This window comes from Bombyx mandarina, chromosome 01, assembly GCF_030267445.1.
Source record: "Bombyx mandarina strain Sakado chromosome 01, ASM3026744v2".
NCBI classification, from domain to species: Eukaryota; Metazoa; Arthropoda; class Insecta; order Lepidoptera; family Bombycidae; genus Bombyx; species Bombyx mandarina.
In genome coordinates this window covers 20,091,890-20,116,441 of record NC_143208.1, presented here as the reverse complement: position 1 = coordinate 20,116,441, position 24,552 = coordinate 20,091,890, and the positions used below count along the sequence as shown (strand labels likewise).

The 24,552-nt window shown below is 42.9% G+C and overlaps 1 protein-coding gene and 1 pseudogene across 11 annotated transcripts in view; one reads left to right on the top strand and one right to left on the bottom strand.

Moving 5' to 3' along the window:
- Pdp1 (PAR bZIP family member Pdp1) overlaps positions 1-24,552 on the bottom strand; it is a 157,464-nt gene that overhangs the window by 26,529 nt on the left and 106,383 nt on the right. Inside the window, exons 1-2 of one of the 11 annotated variants that reach the window (XM_089732115.1) lie at positions 19,937-23,637; positions 6,802-11,445 (exon numbers count right to left, since the gene is read on the bottom strand). The exons of 8 other annotated variants lie outside the window; for them this stretch is intronic. In XM_089732115.1, the coding sequence (XP_089588241.1) occupies positions 8,313-10,235 (1,923 nt within the window). In that variant the 5' untranslated portion in view covers positions 10,236-11,445; positions 19,937-23,637 and the 3' untranslated portion in view covers positions 6,802-8,312. Of the gene's footprint in view, positions 1-6,801; positions 11,446-19,936; positions 23,638-24,552 lie in introns of those variants that run through there. 2 more of the 11 variants (XM_089732172.1, XM_089732178.1) reach the window with 2 other exon arrangements.
- On the top strand, positions 15,106-16,359 carry LOC114252406 (activity-regulated cytoskeleton associated protein 2 pseudogene; annotated as a pseudogene).

Genomic DNA, 24,552 nt, shown 5'->3' with positions numbered 1-24,552 from the left:
CGTGATCCGCTCCCAATATCTGCGGATCATCTACTATTCGTACGCCTTCTACGCGCTAGGACCTCGTAGAAGGTTCGGCCCCCGTCCGAAATAAAAAAGGATGTTCGTGAGGCACTGGTATTATAGCCGTGTCACCGATTTGAAATTGAAAAATACTATGTTCACGCCCGCCCGCAGACCTATGTGCCGTGCTGCTCAGCTAGTTAACTTTGTGCAGCTGTTCCCTGTAACTCCGCCCAGGTCAGCCGGTCGGGTATCCGTCCTACGTGTTATTGAACACGAGGCTGAAGACTGCACACACAAGGAGACTTTCTATGAAAACTATACTCTTGGGAAGTGATGTCTGCGCAACACGACCTTACAAGCGTCGTTTTAATTCAATTATTATTAACACGATTAATAATAACGGAATATATGAATTTTGTGGGTCGCGAGATGATAAGTGAGGTTATCGCGGCCGCGCTGCTACCGACACGCATCTACAACGCGTTAGAGGAAACATTTAGTGTCATTCATTAAGATAATGACGTGTGAATAACATGAGAACATACACTTGGAAGTGAAGCCCCATCGCTGCAGCCCCCCACCGCCCTCTCCGCCTTCCTTCCGCACCCGCACTGTTCTCATCCGATAATGCTTATTTGGTTACTTCACTTCCACTAATCGAATGTTTTTAGTAAAATCAAACACTTTGATAAATAGACAATTTCGAAAAAAAATAGTTGGTCAATTAATAAACATACCCAGTCGTACCCAGGTACGACAAAGTCATACATATATTTTACAATTTCATCTTAGGAACATAAATAGCATCTTTCGAGTTGATGTAGGTGATTGACCTCCGTTTGATTCCCTAATAATGTTTATCGAATGTCATCTGTATAAGATAGTACTTAGTAGGTACGAGTAGTACTCGTATATACCTACATAATATGTATGTATGTAGTATATATAATAAAATGAAAATCGAACGAGAAATCAAAAGTACATATACGGATGCGTGTCAATTATCCCACTTTAATGCAAAGTGCTGAGCTTCATTATATTAAAAAAATATGTAGGAATTTAAAAACGTTGGCTATAAAGGAACCGTCGCCAGTTTGGAAAGCGGTCCTGGCCTGCGGGTTGCGCGCACCGAACATTACTACTTTCATTCTTCTTCGAAAACAGGCCGACGCGATGCTTAATTCGACAATACGTCAGATGATTCTGGCAATATCACGAAATGCTCTTTTACGGTATTATCTACTAATTACTACACTCAAATATAAACAGAACAGTTACAGTGGTGAAGACGGATGACGAGGAAGCGGGCACACGACTCGCTTTCTTTGTGTAAAGACTCAAGAGCGCTCATCACAACTTATAACCGCTGCCCGGCTGCAGACGGGCGGCCGAAATCTCAATCCCGTTTGTATACCGACAGGCGCGGCGCGTCTTTATTGTAAAACAAAAATGCTTTACTGTTTTGGGACAGAAGTAAGCCCACACCCCCTCCTCTGCCCCCTATAGTTACGCACACTTATCAAATTGATTTTATTACTAGATGTTGTTCCTTCATCATCGAATTTGTTTGTGATCGCAATGAATAACTATTACGGGGGAAAAAAATTGTTTGTATTTTAAGATAATTCGAAAAGTTGTTTGATAGCTTATTTCCGTTTCATCGGTATCGGTATAGTTTGTACCTATAGAGTTCTACTACAGCGCCGCGTGACGCCGCGTGACGCCGCGTGACGCCGCGTGACGCCGCGTGACGCCGCGTGACGCCGCATGCCGCTGCGCCGAACTACTCGACACATTTTGATCAGTTTTTTGCTTTAGCTATTAGACTACGCGCGTTTGTGTTTGCCGAACTAATGGATGCCGTTATTAGTTTTCTGAATCGCGCTGTAGTCGCGTTGCATAGTTTCATGTATAATGTATTTGCAAGCGAATAATGGGGGCAGCGCAGCAGACATTAATAACAAATTAAGAATGCACTTTCATGTTACTAAAATTATCGTATATAAAATATCGTTCACGATCGGCTTCCACGGTGAAGGAATGACATCGTGTATTTGCGTAATTACTGGTGGCAGGACCTCATGTGAGTCCGCACGGGCAGGTACCACCACCCCGCCTATTTCTGCCGTGAAGCAGTAATGCGTTTCGGTTTGAAGGGTGGGGCAGCCGTTGTAACTATACTGAGACCTTAGAACTTATATTTCAAGGTGGGTGGCGCATTTGCGTTGTAAATGGCTATGGGCTCCAGTGACCACTTAACACCAGGTGGGCTGTGAGCTCGTCCACCCATCTAAGCAAAAAAAAATCAATTTACTATTTGAATAGTTTGTGTATTTTTTCTTACAATTTTTTACATAATATAAAGTATGTTATCGATGTATAGAAACATATCACATTTGTCTGTTGGCTCGCGACCCACAATACTTGAACCAATCCGTTCGTGTTCTCCGTAGTTCCTTGAATGTTGGTTTCAGCGAACTCCATGGCTAATTTGAAGTTCCTAATCATATATTTATTTCAAAACGTTTGTCCGGCCCGTGCCTAGTATAAAACGAAACAATGTAGTTGTGATCGCACACCCGGTGTATTCATCAATTCAACTGCTCACTTTCTCGCATTAATTGTTCGTCGTGACAGAAGGCTATTTTTGATAAGCCGGTAATAACAGTATTCCATTTGCAGAATCGGATCTCCACGTTCCCCGTACAGTTAGTAGGTTGGGTAATCAATCACCTTCCACAAAACAAACATTTACTTTGTACGGCATCTTCGAATCAGATTTTCCATGGCTTCTACGAGTAATTCCAACAGTTGAGCAGACATTGGGCTCGGATACGAAGCGAGCACGTTGCTGTCAAATAGTCAAAATTAGCAAGTTTCACTTTCAATGGAGGACGGCGGGACGGCGGGACGGGGGTGAGGTGGGGGGTGGGAGGTATCGGCGTGGACCGCCTCTTACCACAAAAAATGAACAACTTTTCCTTTCTTAATAACACGAATACTTTCACCTCTGCCGAAACTCGCGAGAGCACGGCTCAACTGAGGTCGCGGCTCCAAACCTATCCTTGGTCAGTACGCACTATTGGTGGAAGAGCACCGGGGGATCTACATCGGCCGCGAATCTAACTCACGTAAATTAAATATTTGTAACAGGTACCTACTACTGGCTTTTATAAGCAGCTTCATTGATGTCGGCATAGAAATACATGAATCCCGGGAACAGCTCTGGATGCAAGTTACTGTGTGCCGTTTTGTGTATGGCTCACAACGTGTACACAACATTGCGTTGTGAACGGTTAAGTAATTAAGACGAAAACGGAACAAACAAACAAACAAACTCACATTAAATAATAATATATAATAAAGTTACATGAGTAGAATCTGATATACAAAATAAATAATAGGTAGTTAATTATAGGTAGTCTATTTTTTCAATTTTTTTTTTTTAAATCTTGTATTGTCATCGGTCCTTAATAAGGATACAAAAATTTTTAGTTAATCCGACGTTTTGAAGGGGGTCAAAATCATGTTCAAAGATTCCGTTACAAACATACATACATACGTCTGAAGCTAATAAAAGCGTATTAATTAGCAGCCACTTCAACGCGACTACGGTCTCTAACAACATGCTGCCCATGGGCTCATGTAGCAATTGTTGAATTAAAGAAACTGGTCAATCGACAAAGTAGCTGAATATTAATAAAACAAAACAATAGATAGTGTGGCCGCTGCCGAGAGACAGGACCGCAGACCTGCCGACGCAACTTTCTAAATTGTTACTGAGTAATATCGACGCCGAAAATGAGTCGCTCGCTCGCGCGCTCCTACCATAACGGTTTTTGCACAACAACCCATTCAGAGATTTAGAAGAGAGTGCTCCCACGGCGGCCCGCGGCATGCGCAATACCAGGCGAGCATCGCGGGCCCACGGTGCCTTGGAAACGACTCAACGACGTTATCGCACTACATGTTCTCAGCAACATCTGCAGGAAGCCATGGTCACATAACATCATCGATCGTTTAGGGCCCTACCGCATCAAACGACTCTCTCTTGCACTCTCTCAGCTGATGTCCGATCTCCGCTGGGAGTAAGACTACGGTCAGAGTATGGGGGCTCCCGCGGTCAACACTGCAGCTAGACTCGCGGCGCCACCACCTGGCCCGCATGTTGACTTAACATTCAAATTCTGAGTCACGTGTCGCGAGAGAACGTTCAAAATTCAAAAAGTTCGTATGTATAATTCTAATACGTTTAGAATTACAAATCTTGTCCTGTGGAAGCGCAGCCGACAACATGTTATTACGGATAGTATATTCGCGTGCTGTGCTCAGGTTTTAAACGCTTCCAGGAAAAGGTCCTGTCCGTATTTGTTGCTTATTTTCAGAAACTAGTAAGGGTTATTTTTCTGCCACTATAATTCTATAGGTATACTTACAATAAGCTATCAATAAAAAAATAAAATATATGTCTATGATGGCGCGTCCATTAATCTATTGTGTCGTGTGCTTAGAGTGATATATTCACTCTGACTTAATACAGAACGCGGGTGCTCTATGCGTGGTTCAATTATTTTCATTGTCATTCAATTATTTTTCGAATGATTTGACAGCTTTTTTACTGATGGTAGGACCTCTTGTGAGTCCGCGCGGGTGGGTATCACCACCCTGCCTATTTCTGCCGTGAAGCAGTAATGCGTTTCGATTTAAAGGGCGGGGCAGCCGTTGTAACTATACTTGAGACCTTAGAACTTATATCTCAAGGTGGGTGGCGCATTTACGTTGTAGATGTCTATGTGCTCCAGTAACCACTTAACACCAGGTAAAGCTCGTCCACCCATCAAAGCAATAAAAATAAAAAAAGCTGAATAAACGTCACTTTTGCATTGTGTCCCCCGTACGAAGGATTCTTTTGTTTGTTTTAAGTTTATTTCATACAAAAGCTTAGGTTTTTTATTTATCGATTGAGGCACTACGAAGTCTGCCGGGTCAGCTAGTATAATAATATATTTTTATAGTGGCTCACTTTTTGTGTGTAGCTTACCCTGAAAGAGTTCGGCAAGTTTTAAAGAAGTTTAGAGGTGCAGAAATCGTTAGTGTCAGGGCGCGAGTTGGAGAGCGGCGACGCCGGCGGCCGCTCCGTCGAAATGTGCAAAAACTACTTTCTCCGAGTTCGGCACTCGCTCCCTGCGCTCGGGATCGCTATATTGACCAACGTTAAAGCAAATTATTCGCAAATATATTCGCATATATTACGAGTCTTTTGGGTAGTTTCCGATACGATCGAGTTGGCTCAGCTAAATACTCATATGGTTACACTTCAGTACCGGTCAATTCAAGACGAACTAGCGGCCCATCTGATGGTGAGTGGTTACCGTCGGTCGTGGACATCGGCAATGCTAGGGACAGAGCCAAGCCGCTACCTATCCTTAGGTACTCTCCACAAGCCTCGTTTGAAAAAGGTCACATTAGTTACTCGGCCGACATCACAATACGCATCGAGCACCCAATCTCTCCCTCAACTCTCACATCACCATAGTTTTTGAGCAGTTAGTTACCGCTGGATCATTTGCCGACTTCAAACAAAGGTTCGATGACACGACCGCTGTGAAATATGCACATACAAATTAGTGTACCTTTTCGTAAACTAACGCATACCTTTGCCTAATATAGTAGACGACGCGTGTAAGAGAAACATTCTGAAGAACGAGCACCGATGAGTGCTGGTGATCATTGCTCCTTTTAATTTGAAGCGAATGAGACGAAGAGAAAAATTACGCAGTTGGACTTACGTCATTGTGTACAATTTCCGTATTTAAAAAGTTACCGTTTCATTTTGTCAGGTGTCCTTATTTTAGTACGAATACATATTGCATTTTAATAATCCAGAAAAAGAAACGTTTTTGCTTGGATGTACTATAATGAAGTCTCGGAGACGCCAAATGTGGGGATCACTATCAGTTCGTATTTACGAAGTTTAATTGACTTAAAATTTAGGTTGTCGATTTACTTCAATTTGGAACTTTGTATTGACGCAGCCTGTTTGTTACGTATTGTATTGCATTGTATTGTAATTTTAACAATTAAATGAAATATAACGAACTAAATGAAACTGAACTAGTGAAGCAGCCACTTTCACTCTCGGCGGAACTACACAACTTGTTTGAATATATTTTATTCCGTGTCGTTAGTTGCTGTTCAATGACAACGACATCTGTTAGCATAAATACAAATCATGTGTCTGTATCAATCGTACCGACTTAATTACAATGCAATAGTTTCATAATTAAAAGTACTTTTGATAATAAATGCCGGTGAACGGGTATGGAAAGAAGCATAACATTTTCGAAATATTAAATCTTTGGTAAATACCGCCATCTAGCAACGAACATGGAAACCAGTCTAGGTTATGCTGTTGATGATTTTAAATTTGCGCTAAGATTGTCAGGATATTATATTATGCACTGTCAGAATATTATATTTTTATTTATTTATTTATAATTTCTTATACTAGAAAGTATAAAGGCGGACTTAATGCCATAGGCATTCTCTAACAGTCTACATTAGGGGAGTGCAGAGATGAAGCTTGGTAGGTGTAGTGTGAAGGGGATATTACTTAAACATATATTATGTGTATATATAACATACATAATACATAGTACTTAAATAAATACATATACATAAATATATAGATATATATAAATATATACATATATATAAATATATACATATATATAAATATATACATATAAAAACATATATAAACAAATATATAATCAATTAGATGACTCTGCTAACTCTCTGAGAAACAGTTCTCGAACCTTCGTCTTAAACGCTTTACGTGTAGTGGCCGACCTTATTTTGAGTGGGAGCGCATTCCATAGAAGAATAGACTGAATTGTGAATGAAGAATGTAAAAAGTCAGAACTATGTGGAGGACAGCGAAGAAGAAGATTGTGAGATGAACGAAGATTTCGGCTGTGGTCAGACCCTAAGTATTGAAAGGAATTAGTTAAATAAGCAGGTGGATTTGGGGAGTGCAACAAAGAGTAAAGAGTACTGAGAGCACGCAAGCTACGGCGTTGACGAATGGGGAGCCATTTGAGTTGGGAGCGATAAGAAGATACGTGATCGTATTTCCGAAGATTATAAATAAATCGAATGCAGATTATAAGAATATATATAAAGAATATATATTATAAGAAATCAATTTATTAAGATACTAAAATTAAAGTACACTGTCTAAATGCAAATGCTACAGTACTAGGAGGTTCACCGCTTTAAGCCAGGTGCTGTGCAATCGGTAACGTTATGTTGCAAGACAGCACAAGCAGATGCAGCCCCAGAGTTCAACCCGACCAGCTATCGAACCCGGATCTCATTTTATAGAACGCAACACAGTTGTCTAAATACTAGATTATCATTAAAAGTCACAGAGTAAAGGAAATTAGAGTCGTCAAAGCGGTTTAATTAGATAACCAAAGCCAATCATGTCACATAGAAATTGATTGAGAAGCGCTGTAATGCGACACAATAAGGTCGTTCATCGCAGGCTTTGTTTCATTGCATTGTTACTAATATACTTATATTCAACAAATTATAAACGATGCCTCTGAAGTGCCCAATACAATGACGGATTTAATTTATTATTTAGGTTCATCGCAAATAGATGGCGCTTACATCAAAAACTATTTTAAGTTCGTATCAGAGGGTGAACAATGTACTCAGTTGTAATGTGATACTACACAGCTTGATAAATAAGCAATAATAATAACATTGTCAATGAATATGCGATATTCAAAGTATTTAGTTACTCGTGTAGTGCGGCCGCATCACGCTAGACAAGTAAACAAACGTTGTGATATAAAGTTCTCAATTGGTCCTGGGTTCTGGGTTGCGTGTGCTTAGTGCGAATTTCGTAAAACAAATCGCATAACTAAGCCGTAGCGTAAATCGACTGTACGTTACTCACGGCGTAAAATATTTAAATAACTCAGCATGCTTAATGTGAGTTTTTTATCGTCGTCGTGGCCACCAGGATAAGACGTCCGGTGCTTTCGTATTTTTTTTTTTTTTTTTTTATGATTGAAACTTTACTGGTGGCCCGAAGGAATTTCCAGTTTCACCAGGACAGGTGGGCGAGCAAAGGCTCAGCCAAGAGGGGTGGGATTTGCTAACAACTGCCCGAGCGCCTCCGAAGGAGACCTAACAACTCAAGAGCAATTGTTTCGCGAATGAATCTACTACCGGATCGGAATCGCGACCCGCTGAGAAGATCCGGCGAGAAACTCAGCGGGCTGATGCATGGGTTAGGTTGCACGTCGACCTCTTTGTCGAGTTCGACGAGTACGGTTACCGGGGTCCCTAAGCCTGCCCCTAGTATTAGAGCTGAAGGCATCTAATGCAAAGGCTATTGGATCTGATGGATCCGTAAGGACGTGTCTAGGGCGTCGACGGTGACTGGCTCCTGCATGATCAGGATTCGGGGAGTAGTCAGCGGCGGCAACGATAAGGCGATTATCATGACGCATAGCCTTATCGAAGTATCGTTCCGACGCTGACTTCATGTATTTCCGAATTGATTCGAGGCCCAGGTCGTCGTGTAGGTCAACGTTCCTCACGAACCACGGAGCCCCGACAGCTAACCTGCAAAAGCGGGATTGTAGGGATTGGAGGGTGTCTATGTGTGTGCGGGCCGCGTGAGCGAACACCACACTCGCGTAAGTCATGACGGGCCTTATGCAAGTTTTGTAAAGTGTCACCTTGTTCCGAAGGGACATTTTACTCCGCTTACAGATCATGGGGTAGAGTCTACCGAGAATAAACGCGGCACGGTCACGGACTGATTTTATATGCGGGCGGAATGTCATCGATGCATCCAGGGTAACGCCCAGGTACTTGACCTTCCTGGCCCAGGGTATGGATTGACTAAAGAGAGTAATCGGGGGTGTGAGATTCCTCCTCCTAATACGGGAGGAAATCCGTGTGGAGCTTCCCCTCTGAAATAGCACCGCAGTACTTTTCGCTGGGTTGATGTCTATGCGCCATTTTCGGAACCACTGTCCTAGGGCTAGGGCTGCGCTCTGAAGCTTCTTCGCGATTAGGGACTTATTTCTACTAGAATAGTAAACAGTCGTGTCGTCGGCGAATAAAGCTAAATGGGTCGGCGGCGACCGGGGGATATCGTTGACGAATAAGCTAAATAGGAGGGGTGAGAGGACAGAGCCTTGCGGGACTCCAGCTGTGAGAGGTCGTGGGGAGGAGCGGGTTCCCTCGACTCGATATCGAAAAGAGCGGTTCGACAAGAAGTCCCGTATGATGAGCACGAGACTATCCGGCACGCCCATGTTGAATAGTTTGAAAATCAAACCATTGTGCCAGACTTTGTCGAACGCTTTTGCGACGTCGAAGAAGAGAGCTCCCGTGTATAACGGTTTTGGTCGATTAAGCCCCACAAGAATGTGCTCCGTGAGGCGGTGCACCTGTTGAACGCATGAGTGATTTGTACGGAATCCGAATTGTTCATCGATGAGAATGCCCTTGGATGAGACGAAGTCTCTGAGGCGTTTGTAGAGCAGACGCTCATACAGTTTGCCTAGAGACATGAGGAGGCTAATCGGGCGGTAGCTCGTCGGATGATTTTTTGGTTTACCGGGTTTATGTATGCCGATAACGTCCGCTTCTTTCCACACCGCGGGAAAGATACAGTTCGCCATAGCGGCATTGAAAATAGATGCCAACATCACGATGAGTTGGACGGGTAGAAGTTTAATAACGCGGTTAGATATACCGTCGGAACCGGGAGCCTTGCGAGGACGTAGGTCTTTGATCAAGCCTTTAACTTCTATCGGGGTGACGGGTGGTAACGCATCCGATGGTGGCAAGGAGGCTCTGCGTTCTACCTCACTGTCTACTAATTCTACATGAACAGGGTCCACGGATTGAGTGCTGGGCGTGCACTGGGTTTGCAATGTATCGGCCAGCAGCTCTGCTTTTTCGTCATCATCGAACGCCGCGAGTCGGCCTGAGGGGCCTACGAGGGGGGGCATAGTTACTACCGTATCCGATTTGAGAGTACGAGCTAAGCGGTAGTAAGACCTTTGGGAGGGCGCGGCTTTCGTATTGAGCGATGCACCGGTGTTCGAATTCAGCAGGCGGGTACCAATTTTTCTAATGAAATACGTACTCAACATATATATTAACGATTGACTTCCACGGTGAAGGAATAACATCGTGTAATAAAAATCAAACCCGCAAAATTATAATTTGCATAATTACTGGTGGTAGGACCTCTTGTGAGTCCGCGCGGGTGGGTAGCATCTCCCTGCCTATTTCTGCCGTGAAGCAATAATGCGTTGTAACTATACTTCAGATCTTAGAACTTATATCTCAAGATGGGTTGTGCATTTACGTCGTAGATGTCTATGGGCCACAGTAACCACTTAACACCAGGTGGGCTGTGAGCTCTTCCACCCATCTATGCCATAAAAAAAACGTTCTCGATAGCGCAAAAGTTACCTAACTCAAATTTGTATGGAGTTGGAACGTTTGCCTAAATTTGCCGCTAGGGGCGCTGTTTCATTCAGTTTCATTTTCATTTCAAAAACTATTACGAGTATGTCTGCTGGTAGGAGTGCTGAAATAACGAAAATGGTGTCACCGCACTGCGGGCATTACATGAAAACGATTACGAGATCTTCCCACCGCCCATCTCATGCGAGAAGTCTCATAATTGCGTTCATACATTTGAAGGCTGCGGTCTGCACTTTTGAAGACTTGTGTCCCGTGGTGGGATGAGGTGGGATTCACGTTGTGATGCCTCTAGGTAGACCGCGAGCCCATCTAATTGATTTTATTAAAATTTAAGTTTTTTGTGTGAATCTAATTATGTCGCAGTTTCGGTGAACAATATTGCAGTCAATATTATATTTACATTACATAATTACAAATTAATAAATACAAAAAGACATCAGTATACACAAAAAGGTCTTTTTTATTTTCTTATGGCACAATGAATGTTTTGGCAACACCTATTTCTCGACAGGTGAGATGTAATCCTGTTCTCGTAAGATTGTGGCCTTGTCCGTGATGTAACATTTCAACCTATATAATATTTTTAATGTAGGTGTATTCAAGAAAATCTTAAAACGTAAACTTTCCTTTGAGTTGGACTGAAAACGTACTTTGTCATATGACATTTGTAGGTCTGAGACGTCTCAGGGTCTCTGAGATTTTACACGAGCTGCATAATAACGCTTCCAGTTATTTGAGATGAATACGCAACATGAAGGCATCCTTGCAGTTACTCACCGTCGCCGCGTCCAGAGCCAGTAGGTAGTTGGGGGCGCTGAGTCCGCGAGTGCTTGCTGTAGGTACCATCCTGCGTATTTCTGACGCGAACTACTAACCCTTTCGGTTCGAAGGGTGCGGTAACCATTGTTCCTGTTGCAGTTGAGAATTTTAATCCGTATCTCAACAGAGCCCAATGCGGTATCATTAGTAGATTTGGGTTCATACAGTTTTCCCTCACTAATGGGGCCTTTTTAGTCGTTTTTTTATAAATCTTATAAAACTACTTAGTCCGGTCATAAATACTGTTACAATTAAAAATAAACATAATATTACATTTGAATTTGGAATCTGTCATTTTGATATGATTGCTCATTGAATTTTCTCATTTTCGCGCCAATACATTGTACAATATTTTGCGATATTAAAATGGAGTGGGGTGATAAAGAGAACCGAATCGCTGTGATTGCATTACACAAAGTAGGTATGGAGCCAAATGCAATTTTTAAAACTCTCCATACGCTTGGTATTAGTAAAATGTTTGTGTACCGGGCTATTAATAGATGCAATGAGATCTCCTCTGTTTGTGACAGAAAAATATCTGGCCGTCTACGTAGTGTTCGTACGGAAAAGATGGTCAAAGCAGGAAGAATTCGAAGATATCCTGTCCGAAAGCAAAAGATTTTATCTCGGGAGATGAAAATAGCACCTAGAACCATGTCGCGTATTTTAAAAGATGACTTAGGACTTGCAGCCTATAAGAGACGTACTGGTCATTTCTTAACTGATAATTTAAAAGAGAATAGGATGGTAAAATCGAAACAACTACTGAAGCGGTACGCAAAGGGAGGTCATAGAAATTTTTTGTTTACGGATGAGAAAAATTTTACAATTGAGCAACATTTTAACAAACAAAATGACCGTGTTTATGCTCAAAGCTCTAAGGAAGCTTCCCAATTAGTCGACAGAGTCCAACGTGGGCACTATCCGACTTCGGTGATGGTTTGGTGGGGTATTAGCTATGAAGGAGTGACTGAGCCATACTTTTGTGAAAAAGGTATCAAAACATCGGAACAAGTGTATCAAGATACCATTCTTGAGAAGGTAGCGAAGCCCCTTAACAACACCATGTTCAATAATCAAGAATGGTCCTTCCAGCAAGACTCGGCGCCAGGTCATAAAGTTCGGTCTACGCAGTCTTGGTTGAAAACGAACGTTTCGGACTTCATCAGAGCTGAAGACTGGCCGTCGTCTAGTCCCGATCTTAATCCGCTGGATTATGATTTATGGTCAGTTTTAGAGAGTACAGCTTGCTCTAAACTTCATGATAATTTGGAGTCCCTAAAACAATCCGTACGATTGGCAGTGAAAATTTTTCCCATGGAAAGAGTGCGTGCTTCTATTGATAACTGGCCTCAACGTTTAAAGGACTGTATTGCAGCCAATGGAGACCACTTCGAATAAGCTTTTTATACTTTAAATTGTTTTATATTTATGTATTAAACTAACACACTGTAAAAGTAATAAAGGTTATTTGCAATAGAATTTTTTTTTCCTTTGTCTCAGTATTTATGGCAAGACTGGGTATACGTTTTTGTTCATTTGTATTTTGGGTTAAGGCACCTCGTTATTGTTTCTGTAACTTAGCAACCGTTAGTCGCTGCTTGCTGCTAAGGGTTTTTCCTGATGAATAGGAATAAATAAACTTCTGTAGACGCCGTGCCGTGTACTTTAAAGTAACATTGAATGGCAGCGGTTTAGCTCGGGCGCGTACTGTAAACGAATGGCGAATACTTAACGGATCGTTCAAATATGTACTTGAGACGTTGGTACGTACGAGTAGCAGAGTAGCAGAGGGATACAGGAATCAATAACAAACATCCACGGACGAGCGATATGCACCTCGGAGTGAATTAAGGTTTTTCAACCAAATGACAGAGATTTTTGTTTAAAACACGATGCCTAATGATTATAAATATATTTGGAATGCCCATCTTGAGTATCAACTCAGATTATGCGAAAGACTTGACGAGACACAACGTGACTTTGTTCATCTCTCCAACTCCGCGCGTTCAGAAATATTCAACTGAACTCTTTCTAAAACTTTGTTTTCGATATCCACAGATTCGGTAGAATCTGGCGCCAAGTTCCGTTCAAAAATCCCGTTGTAAACGGAGCGCCAGACTACCGACTGTGTTTACTGTGAGCAGAACAGTTTTTTGAGGTTGCGAAATTTTATTTAATTCTACGGTACTTCTGGTTCCTAAATTGTATATTATATCAATCACTCACAACTTTATTTTACTGATATTAACTAGTTATATCAATTACAACAATTAATCTACTTGAAATTATTAATTTTATCACCACAAACTATGGCTCGCTCAAAAATTTCGATCCTGACTTTTTTCGATGTAAAAAGTGACATGCCACAGACTATAAATATTCGAGAATGGTAATCTACGGCCGCCAGGGTGCGCTGGAATTATTCCTATTTGTAATGGATTTTATGACCTGGTAACTGAGACCTTTAAGTCATGTCTTATTTTAATTTATATTCATATTTTTATGAAAAATGATATTATGCAGTGAAATGAAATGTGATATTATGGAGTGAAATGAAATGAAGATGATTAATTTGAGACATTAATCAAATGGGATGAAATGAAATGAGATGAGATGATATGAGATGAAATATAATCTCAGTAGCATGGTGGTGGTCATTTACTAAGATCTCAGTGGACTTTTTGGAGGAAACCGAGAAGTTACGTACAGCGGCTTTGTTTCATTTTCCCACATTTGTGCACTTTCACAGATATTAAACAGTTAATAAACCACTATTATTACACATTTAAACCCGAAGAAACACTAAATAGACAAATTAAAACAAATCACACAACTTCACACCTCGCGTTCCCGCCAAAAAGTCATTATTCCTACATAAACTGTAGCTTCAAGGGGATAGTTTGCAGTTCTTATTGAACGGTTTATACATTAAATAACGTTAATGTTGTTACTGTTAGTATTTTAGTTTAAGTACTGCCGAAGCAAGTACTGTTGTTACTGTTGGAGAAACAATTTTGTTTTGTAATGTAATACCGAAATACTTTACGAGATGGCGTTACAAAAAATCCCTTCCCAAAACTATAAAACCGTTGTGATTGTCTACGAATAATAAATAATATAATAACTAATATTTATTCGTAGGTGATTGTTTAAGATGCTATGAATATTTCGGTTTTGATTTCATCAAAATAACTTGAACTTTACTACTGAATTCCGAAGAAAATTCTAATTAAGGCTGAGTTAAGTTCAGCTTTTTATTTAAGCCTCTTACTGTAGTTTTTAAATTACATTTATGCGGATTGATGTTTCAAGGCTTTCAGATTTTAATTTTAAATTCTGAAATAATTAAGAACAGCGTCATCTACCCTTCACATTTGAAACAAAATTTAATTCGGTTTAAATTTGTAAAAGTTGATGTTGATTATTATTACACTGTAACGCAGCGTTCCGTTTCGCGGGGCAACAGCAGCCAAAGGGAATGTGACTCAGGTCCGTGCCGCGACGACCCACCCCGCGCTACCCGCGCCCGCGCATCTGTTGCATCATTCGCACCCCCAATTAGTGCGCGCCAGACTTTGAAGCGGAATACACGCGTCCCCGGTCGATACCGGAACTGACAACCCGAGAGTCTCATGCCAGTCGGGCACCTAACATTAAACTGGCAGCCCAAGCGCGGGCCCTTTAACTAGTATTTCGGAGTGAATCTACGTAATTACGACACGTACTCGTCGTCAGTCACGCCGTCAATCCGATTTTCAAGACGTTGAAGAAGAAATTGGTTCAACCGCGGGACCGACGCCAACATTTACCGCAAACAACATGGCGTCATTACAAGAAAGTCAAATGGCAGCATTCGAACGCCTACTCGACCGAGTTTTTGAGCATAAAACTCAACTCGAATCATCAGCAACACCGACGTCGGAGCCGACATCGCCGCCTTCCTCGACGCCCGCTCACCATTCTGGGAACTTCGCGTCATGCACGGCGCGGTTCAGCGGAGCGCCCGGCGACTCACTCGACGGTTTCCTTGACGCGGTCGAATCATACAAAGATTGTGTTGACGTAGGATACGCCATCGCGTTACGAGGACTCTCGATGTTACTAACCGGAAATGCAGCCGTGTGGTGGCAAGGCGTTAAAGCTAGCATCACTTCCTGGGACGACGCTTTATCATCGTTACGAAGCGCTTTCGGTGATTGCAGACCGCCCCATCGAGTCTACTTAGAGCTCTTCAAAATGTCGCAAGGACAAAGAGAGAAGACGGAGATCTTCGTTGCCAGAGCACGAGCCCTACTAGCTCGACTCCCACCTGGTGACCTTAGTGAGAAAGTTCAAATTGATATGCTTTACGGCCTTCTACACCGTCGTGTTCGTAAAAGATTAAGAAGAGTCGAAATAACTTCATACGACACGTTATTAAAGAAAACGCGCCATATCGAGGACTCCATCTACGAGACCAGTCCGCCTGAATTTATTCATCATCCTCAGCGAGCCACGCCACGTTCATCGGGTAGTACCGTAGGCGAAGTTCCCACCGGTGCTTCGACTTCGCAGCATACATACGCACGGATGACGCCGCGGAAAATATTGAACTCGGGCGCCGCTGGCGGCCCGCCACGCGACGACAGCGCTGCGCCGAGCACCGTTCGAGTCCCCGCGCCTCGCTACACGAACACTGATAATGTATCATCTACGTCGATTGTTAAAAGACTGTTCTGTGTTTATTGCAAAAAGTACGGACATATTCGTGATGAGTGTTTAAAATTAGCGTCAAAAACGAAATTCGACAACGAAAATACGCAAGCTGTATCCTCGTGTTACGGGTGTGGTACCAAAGGTGTTACTCGGTCTCAGTGTACAAAGTGTAACGCAAGTTATTACGCCGTCGACGCTGCACGGACCCGATCAGTCACATCCGATTTACCTATTGGTAAAGTAAATACACAGCTGTCAAGTTCAGTGAACTCTATTCATCGCGACAGCTCGTTGCATACAGCTTGCACTTCATACACCGTAAAGTCGTCCATTTATATTAATAATCGTAAACAATGTTTTGTTGATAATGAAAATAATTATTATCCTACCGATTTTAAGGCGATTCTTCCTCCGCGCTTTTTCGGTACTGATAACAAGGTTAGACTTCAAAATTATTCTAGACTTAATCATAATATAAACAATAATATTAGTTCTAGGAATAGGCCCCTGATGCGTTACTCGAGTGGTACCGAATCAAAACATAGTTATTCCGAGGTACCAAGTGGCCGCGATAGGGTGGGTGACCATGATGAACGAAAATAGGGTGACCATGGAAAAGTCGGACATTTTTTCGACGATTAATTCTAATGTGAAAAGTGTTGCCCAGAGTAACTCTACTGAGCACCAGGTTAGGTTAAGACCAATTTTAAGTGTTCAAATTTTAGGTATACGAGGTAATGCTTTGTTGGATACGGGAGCTAAGAGTAGCGTTGCCGGTGCGTTGCTTTATGAATTGCTGTTAAAGCATAACCATCCGTGTGAGGAAACCAGGCGTCGGGTGAGGCTTGCAGACGGTTCCGCGCGCACCCGCCGAGTTTTGCTCACTACTCTAGAAGTAAGGATAAGTCCCGAAAGGTCAGTAACCCTTGAATTTACTGTTTTTCCAGATGCTCAAAATAATGAAACTTTGCTTGGCATGGATTTTTTGGTGGCGGCAGGTATTGTGCTTGACTTTGCTTCATCCACTTGGCATTTTTCGGGAAAACGGGTTACCTATCCAATTGAATATGAGTGCCCTAAGCCATGCATGTTTGCTTCTACTGCTGACTTCCTGCGTGATGATAAGGGTTCTATGCTTGGCTCCGATGAACGGCAGCAGCTATCACATTTATAGCAGCAGAATGGAGACATCTTTAGGGTGGGGGGAGCCCCAACCCTTTACGCCGAGCACCACATTGATACCGGTGATCATCCGCCTATATCGGTACCGCCGTATAGGCTCACTCCTGTGCTTCAACAGCGAGGAGAGGTTCTCGCAATCGATTTGTTCGGGCCACTGCCAGAAGGAGAGCAGGGGGAGCGATGGGTACTCCTGGTAGAGGATGTAGCTACAAGATGGGTAGAACTCTACGCACTTGTTGATGCCACCGCCGTGGCTTGCTCCCGAGTCCTACTGGAAGAGTATTTCCTTCGTTATGGCTTGCTTATGCGTCTAGGGGTGTAACACGTAAGTTCATGCCACGACGGGATGGCCCGTATCGCGTAGTAAAGATAGTTAGTCCTACAACGTACTTCATAGCAGACTTGTCAAACAATGTCATCGGCAAGTATCACACCGCGGATTTAACCCACTCTCCGTCAAATTCAAGTACGGATCCAATTATGCCAAAGAGGCAGAGAGGAAGGCCGCGTCTTCAGACTAACAGTCCCAAGTTGGACTCGGGACGCGTTCCCGACTTGGAGGGGGAGTATGTAACGCAGCGTTCCGTTTCGCGGGGCAACAGCAGCCAAAGAGAATGTGACTCAGGTCCGTGCCGCGACGACCCACCCCGCGCTACCCGCGCCCGCGCATCTGTTGCATCATTCGCACCCCCAATTAGTGCGCGCCAGACTTTGAAGCGGAATACACGCGTCCCCGGTCGATACCGGAACTGACAACCCGAGAGTCTCATGCCAGTCGGGCACCTAACATTAAAACACTAATTAATTGAGCGTTTCATTAGCTTTTAAGCTGAGTGACTATTTATAATTTATTTTTATTAAGTAATAAATGAGCAAAAAATAATACTTAACAAAAAGATATGAAATCCGAACAAAAACAGTTTCACTGTAAAAAATTGCGCCAAGTCCACGTTTATAAAACTCATCTCAATAACATTTGCACTTTACAAAAAAAAGAAGACTTCAATAGCTTTCATTCTCTACAAAAATATGTGAAATACAAAAAAATACCAAGAAACCGTCATAAAGATGAAAAAATTAAAAAAACATTGTTGAAAATTTAAAAATAAAAAAATAAAAATTTTATCGTACTTGGCGCGCGTCATTGAGTACCTACCCCAAAAATTTTCGGAAGAATTTCAACCCGAGAAAAAAACCATTTTGCTTTAATATACAGTGAAAGCTGAAAAAGTTACCCAGGTTGTCTTTTTCGCTCTTGTTAGCGTTTTATGAGAAATTGAGACAGAACTACGGTAATTTTCAATAGCTCTCACTATATACCTATGGGCTATTATATGCCAAATCGACCCCTTTTGCGTTCGACCCCTTTAGATTCAGCTGAAACTTTATTATTCTTTTCTACCCTTTGAAAAACATCTTTGAGAATTTTTTCAAATGTTTTGAAGCCAACGTATACATACGTATCGACTCGTAAGTAGTTTGTATTTGTATAAGCGAACACGAGAGGGTGTTTAGTTCAAATCATAAAAGATGAGTGGGAAATGAAAAAAATTAAAATAACATACGTATGAGATGTCGATTTTACTTAACTTTTGTAAAACTTATTATGAAATAATAATTCATTAATTACATTTATGCATTTCATAGGTTGACCTACTTATAATTTTCTAAACATTGAAAGGATGTTCATTTATCCTGAAAAATTTGGGGTACTCAATGACGCGCGCCAAGTACGATAAAATTTTTATTTTTTTATTTTTAAATTTTCAACAATGTTTTTTTAATTTTTTCATCTTTATGACGGTTTCTTGGTATTTTTTTGTATTTCACATATTTTTGTAGAGAATGAAAGCTATTGAAGTCTTCTTTTTTTTGTAAAGTGCAAATGTTATTGAGATGAGTTTTATAAACGTGGACTTGGCGCAATTTTTTACAGTGAAACTGTTTTTGTTCGGATTAGCATTACGAGTAACCATTGCTTATTTAAAACAACTACCAAATTCCAAATTAAATATTCAATTAGTATAGTGAGCCGGACTGGTACCGGTACAATGGCGGTACAAGATGACGTTGGGCGGAAGTGGCCAGTGCTTCTAGAGCTGCGACCTGTAAGTCGTCTAGAACCTGCGACCGCTGGACAGAATCCTTACAATACCACATGAGGAAAATATCTACGGCAAGCAGCTGCACTTTGATCGTTCACATAACTTTGTAAATATAATTAGTAACATCGAGTGGCGTGGCGAGGGGAGGCAGCGTGCCCCGGCCACTACTCACAGGGGGACGCAAAATGGTCCGTAAAAAAAAATTTGCTGGATAATTTTTATTTTTTTATAATTGATATCTGGAAAAATTATTTTAAATTTAGTGGCGGCGTAATATAATTAATGATAATTTATAAATAAAAAATAAAAAAGGGGTGGCTAAAAAGGCATTGTGGCCGGGCGATTTTAGATCGTTACACCAGTGTTAACAACCGACATCTGAATCACAAGGCGCGCGCGATAACAACGACCCACAATTGCAACTAATGCAATTATATTATTTGTAATATATTAATTAGACGTGCGCGATACAGCGTGCGTGATATGTGTATAAACAAACATGTTTACGTTGAGCGCCGTAGTCGCTTATCAGTATCACTAGTCCGGCGCGGTGTGATGTCCGCGAAATGCACAGTGTATTGTAGAGCGACGCGTACCTGGCAGATGTCGGTAGGGCACCCGAGGCTTGTGCAGTGGCGGCGGCGGCAGCGGTGGCAGGAAGCAATTGGGCTCTGACCAGGAGCAGCCAGTGGAGTTGGTGCCCATGTCGATATAGCCGTGTCGGTCCAAGCGGCGGGCGGGCCAGCATCGCAGGCACGCGCCACCGTCCTCCGCCCTGGCGCACTCAATAGTTGCTGGTCAAGCGAAACTCGCTACGGTTGCTCGAGGAGAACGAAGCGTCCGTCGTGGTCGCGAAGCGCGGCAGGATTGCGGCGGCCGGCGGACTCGCGCGCCCACTGACACGTGCTCACGTGCCTGCTCGCTCTCCGCGTCGCCGAGCACGTGTCACCTCTTCGCCACTTCGCCACTTCGCCTCCACACCGCCTCCGATCTGACGACACGCATCTCCCGAACATTCAGAACGCGACAAAACGAACCCCAAGATATTCATTCACTTGTAATTAATTCGATAATAATATTAGAATTGATTCTTGTCAATTAAGATTGCTTAAACCGGTCGAGAGGATCATACGCGGTCGTGAATCTTCTGTGCGAAGACTGGTGCCCGGTTCATTGAAATGTTAAGTGAGCGAGCGAGCGGCGAGCACCAGGTCGCCAGTGCCGCGCCGCTTCTGCTTGCTAGGACAGACAGCGACCGCGAACCGGTCCGCGAGTGTGTACGCTTGCACGTGTGCACTCAGATCTGATCAACCCTGCAAATTAGCGGGCGCCTCGTTTAAGAACGCGAGTACTTTGTTTCTTACAGTGCAATTCATCCAACGCTGTGCTCGGCTCATGTCTCAAAGATAAAGAATTAATTAACTTTCACAGCCTATTATTAATTATTTTTAGAAGCATCAATAGAATGTATCCGAAATAAACTTTCGTAGATTAAAACAACAAACCGTCAATTCACGTCTTTTTTGTGTGTTATTAAAGTTTATTCGGGAGGGAGCAGGCCGCGGATAAGAAGGAAGAGGGTGGCCCGGTCACGTGCCCTTCTAACTGGAAATGAACACCCCGGACTGCCTGTCGCGTTCTACGGCCTAATGTTACGAAAACTGACTCTGGTCAAGTGTTCGTCACTAATTATAACAACAAATCCGAATAAGTAGGCTCGCCGTCAGACGGAATACTTTGAGCGCCTGGCCGGGTGAGCGTAGCGACGTAGCTCGTAGCAGGGTCGTGCTACGAGGTGACTACGACGCTAAAATTACTAAAATTAAATAAAACAACCTAAATTAACAATATCTTGTCTTACGAGCACCTCAAACATATTGGAGGTACGAACAAGCTTTAGGTATGACCACGATTCGAACCCTGACTCCTCCTTAGTAGTCGAGTTCTATCACTAATCACTGGAAACTCACTCTGACGTGCATTGTACCAACGACAAACAACGTGAAATTATATAAATAACAAAAAGTATCTAAAAACGGTACAAAAGTGATTACTGTGGCTTCTTGTTGCCTCAAACTTTGAACGAGCTTAAAGCTATATTTGTACAACAAAAGTCAAATTGCAACACAAGCGTTTATTTATAACATTAGCTAGGGGACGGAACCTTTATAAGCGTACTTTTTAATACGTCAATACTTACATAAATTAGTCTGGAAATATCTACATGCACACCCACTTGAAATCCCTTCAGGTTATTCAATCCCGATTCTGCAGGATAGCCGTCGGAGCACCATGGTTCCTGAGGAACGTGGATCTCCACGATGACCTGGAGCTCGATTCAGTTAGTGAGTATCTGCAGTCGGCATCGCTGCGCCATTTTGAGAAGGCGGCACGACATGAGAACCCTCTCATCGTGGGTGCTGGAAACTACATACCCGACCCAGTAGACCGAATGGTAAACCGTGGACGTCACCCAAAGCACGTCATTACGGATCCTCCTGATCCATTAACGGTGCTGTTAGGCACCACAAGCACCGGTCACCGTCCTCGTCGAACCCGTCGCTTGCGACGAAGGGCTCGACGAGCGAATTAACCCACAGACACAGCCCACTGAGTTTCTCGCCGGATCTTCTCAGTGGGTCGCGTTTCCGATCCGGTGGTAGATTCTGCGAAGCACTGCTCTTGCTAGGGTCAGTGTTAGCAACTCTCCGGTTTGAGCCCCGCGAGCTCACCTACAACGTTAGGGCGAAGCTGAAATAGCCTCTTAAGGCTATCAGCACAGGTAGGAAAAAAAAAGAATACGTGGTCTTATGTATACTTGTATTTTCGACACAGGTGTTTACTTACTTGTTACTCATCAAATGAACACGTTTGTACATACTCGTAGTATTGGAAAACAATCGCAGAACTGTTTATCCGGAATAATTTCACTTTCTACCAGTGTGGTGTTTGTTAGGCGCAAGTATTCAGCGCATACTGGTCGCCCGCATGGGTAGCGCTAATCGGCGGTGCGTCCGGAGCAGCAATGGTACTGGATATGCGTTACATTAGGTAAATTAATGGCTGCCTACAGTGGCCTGGCAGTGGGTCGGTGTCCTTACCCACTAATCAACGACTACCCAGGGGATATTCACATAATGATTGAAGTTCGGGCGCAACGTGGGCCCACGCGGATAGGTACCAGCATCCTGATTAATCGCGACGCAGTCAGCGCACCAGTGTCAACGAAGGGAACCCGCCATTCCAATACATATGATACTTCGGCCTCGTGTGTGAAAATGTAAAGACCTCATGAATTGTGACGTGATAGGTCCGCCGAAGGCTTACCACCAGGTGAGCTATAAGCTCGTCATTCCGTGTACAGCAAACAATCAATTCTAAATATGAAACAAATCCAGGATAGACTATTGTTGTATACTCAATAAAACGTCGAAGACAAAAAGTAAACATACATATGTTTGCGCAAACAAATAACTTCCAGTCGGTTAAATGTTGGAGATTGTGTGAAGCATTCATTGACGGTGCCGACTTGGGTCACCTCTCCTTCAGCCTTCATCACGTTCATCGAACAATCCACAAAGTGCAACTGACCGATTTGTTTGTCTCCGGGTTCTCACGGCGCAGGCGAGTTGACTCTTCTTATGATTGATTAATTAATGAATCCGTGATCTCACTTTAGAATCGCACAGCCCGCCGTTCGAGACGACTGTGCTCGTCCACGGAGATCACACGTGCGTCTCCAGAGTTGGCAGACAACGAATCACACACGGCCCCGTATGTATAATATCGGATTATCTGCCGGCCGCAACAACAAAGATGAATTATTGAATAAGTTTGTGATCTCTCAGACCACTCCATAATAAAATCTAAGCTTGACAATTAATATAGAACAAAATCTATAGATAGAATATATTCTATCGGTTCGTAGATTGCGTATTTTCTGAGTAACGTGCTGCATTCGAAACGAAATAAATTTGAAAACAATTTAAATGATGATCCAAGTCACGCGGCTCGAGCAAGTGTCGTCTCAATTCATGAGTGACTTAATAAGCGACCTCAATGTATAATACGAGCATAATAGTTGCTCTGTGTTTTGGAGAAATACACTTCTATCGCTCATGGACTGACTCGCCGCGGGACTCAGCTCAAACGACGATGGGTTGTCGGTGTATATTCACCACACAACCACCACACCACCACCACACAACCTTGTGTAATCCACCTTCGGGCGTGCGCTCGACGTCTCATTTGTACCGGTACGCCACATGAATGTGTATAATCTATCCTTTATTATAGTTTTTAGTTGAACAAAAACTTCAAATTTTAGTTGAATACGTATTTTTAAAAGTACATTTAAAATGTATATGTCGTTAAATGGAATATTACAGATGGAATATTACAAGTCGTATGTTCTGTTTTGCAAATGTATTGTTTAATTTTCATTTCAAATACATGCAACAGGGATAGATGGGGTCTAGACGCCACTAGACGGAAGCGCCGATGGATCCGCTACGAGCAAAGGAGCGCGTGGCGCGGCGTGTGCCAATACACCGGGGCTCTCATCACTGCTTCGGAGATGGGGGCGCGAGCACATAATGACGATACTTCGATGGAACGCAAGTGCCTGAGCAGCGCCGATAATTGACTATGACCGGGACATACATCGGAGTTAAGAGGCGACGATATCAAAGATGAGATCGACCCAGGCGAGGGGGCAAACGCAAAACCGCCGTCGGTGCTTTTAGGCCTCTCAAGCGCCGCTCACCGTCCTCGTCGATCAGCGAACTAACCCATAGAAATAGCCCACTGAGTTTCTCGCCAGATTTTTCACAGTGTGTCACGATCCTGATCCGGGTAGATTCTGCGAAGCACAGCTCTTGTTAGGGCTAGTGTTAGCAAATTCTCACAGGTTGAGCTCGTGAGCTTACCCACTCTTCCTCGTAAAGCTGGAATAGTCCCTTAGGGTACCGGCGAATAGGTAGCCAAAATGATATCACTGATCAGAAGGATCTTATCGGGCGGAACATACACGCACGCGATGACGATCGGTGCGTGTCCGTCATCGCGTCAGTGAGAACCGACCACATTGACGCCTCGATAAGAGAACGAGGGATAATTTATTTATTTATTATTATATTATAATTAACTTCATGTACATTAAAGTACATTGGCGGGCTTCATGCGGAAAGAACCAGTCGACCAAAGGTGATGC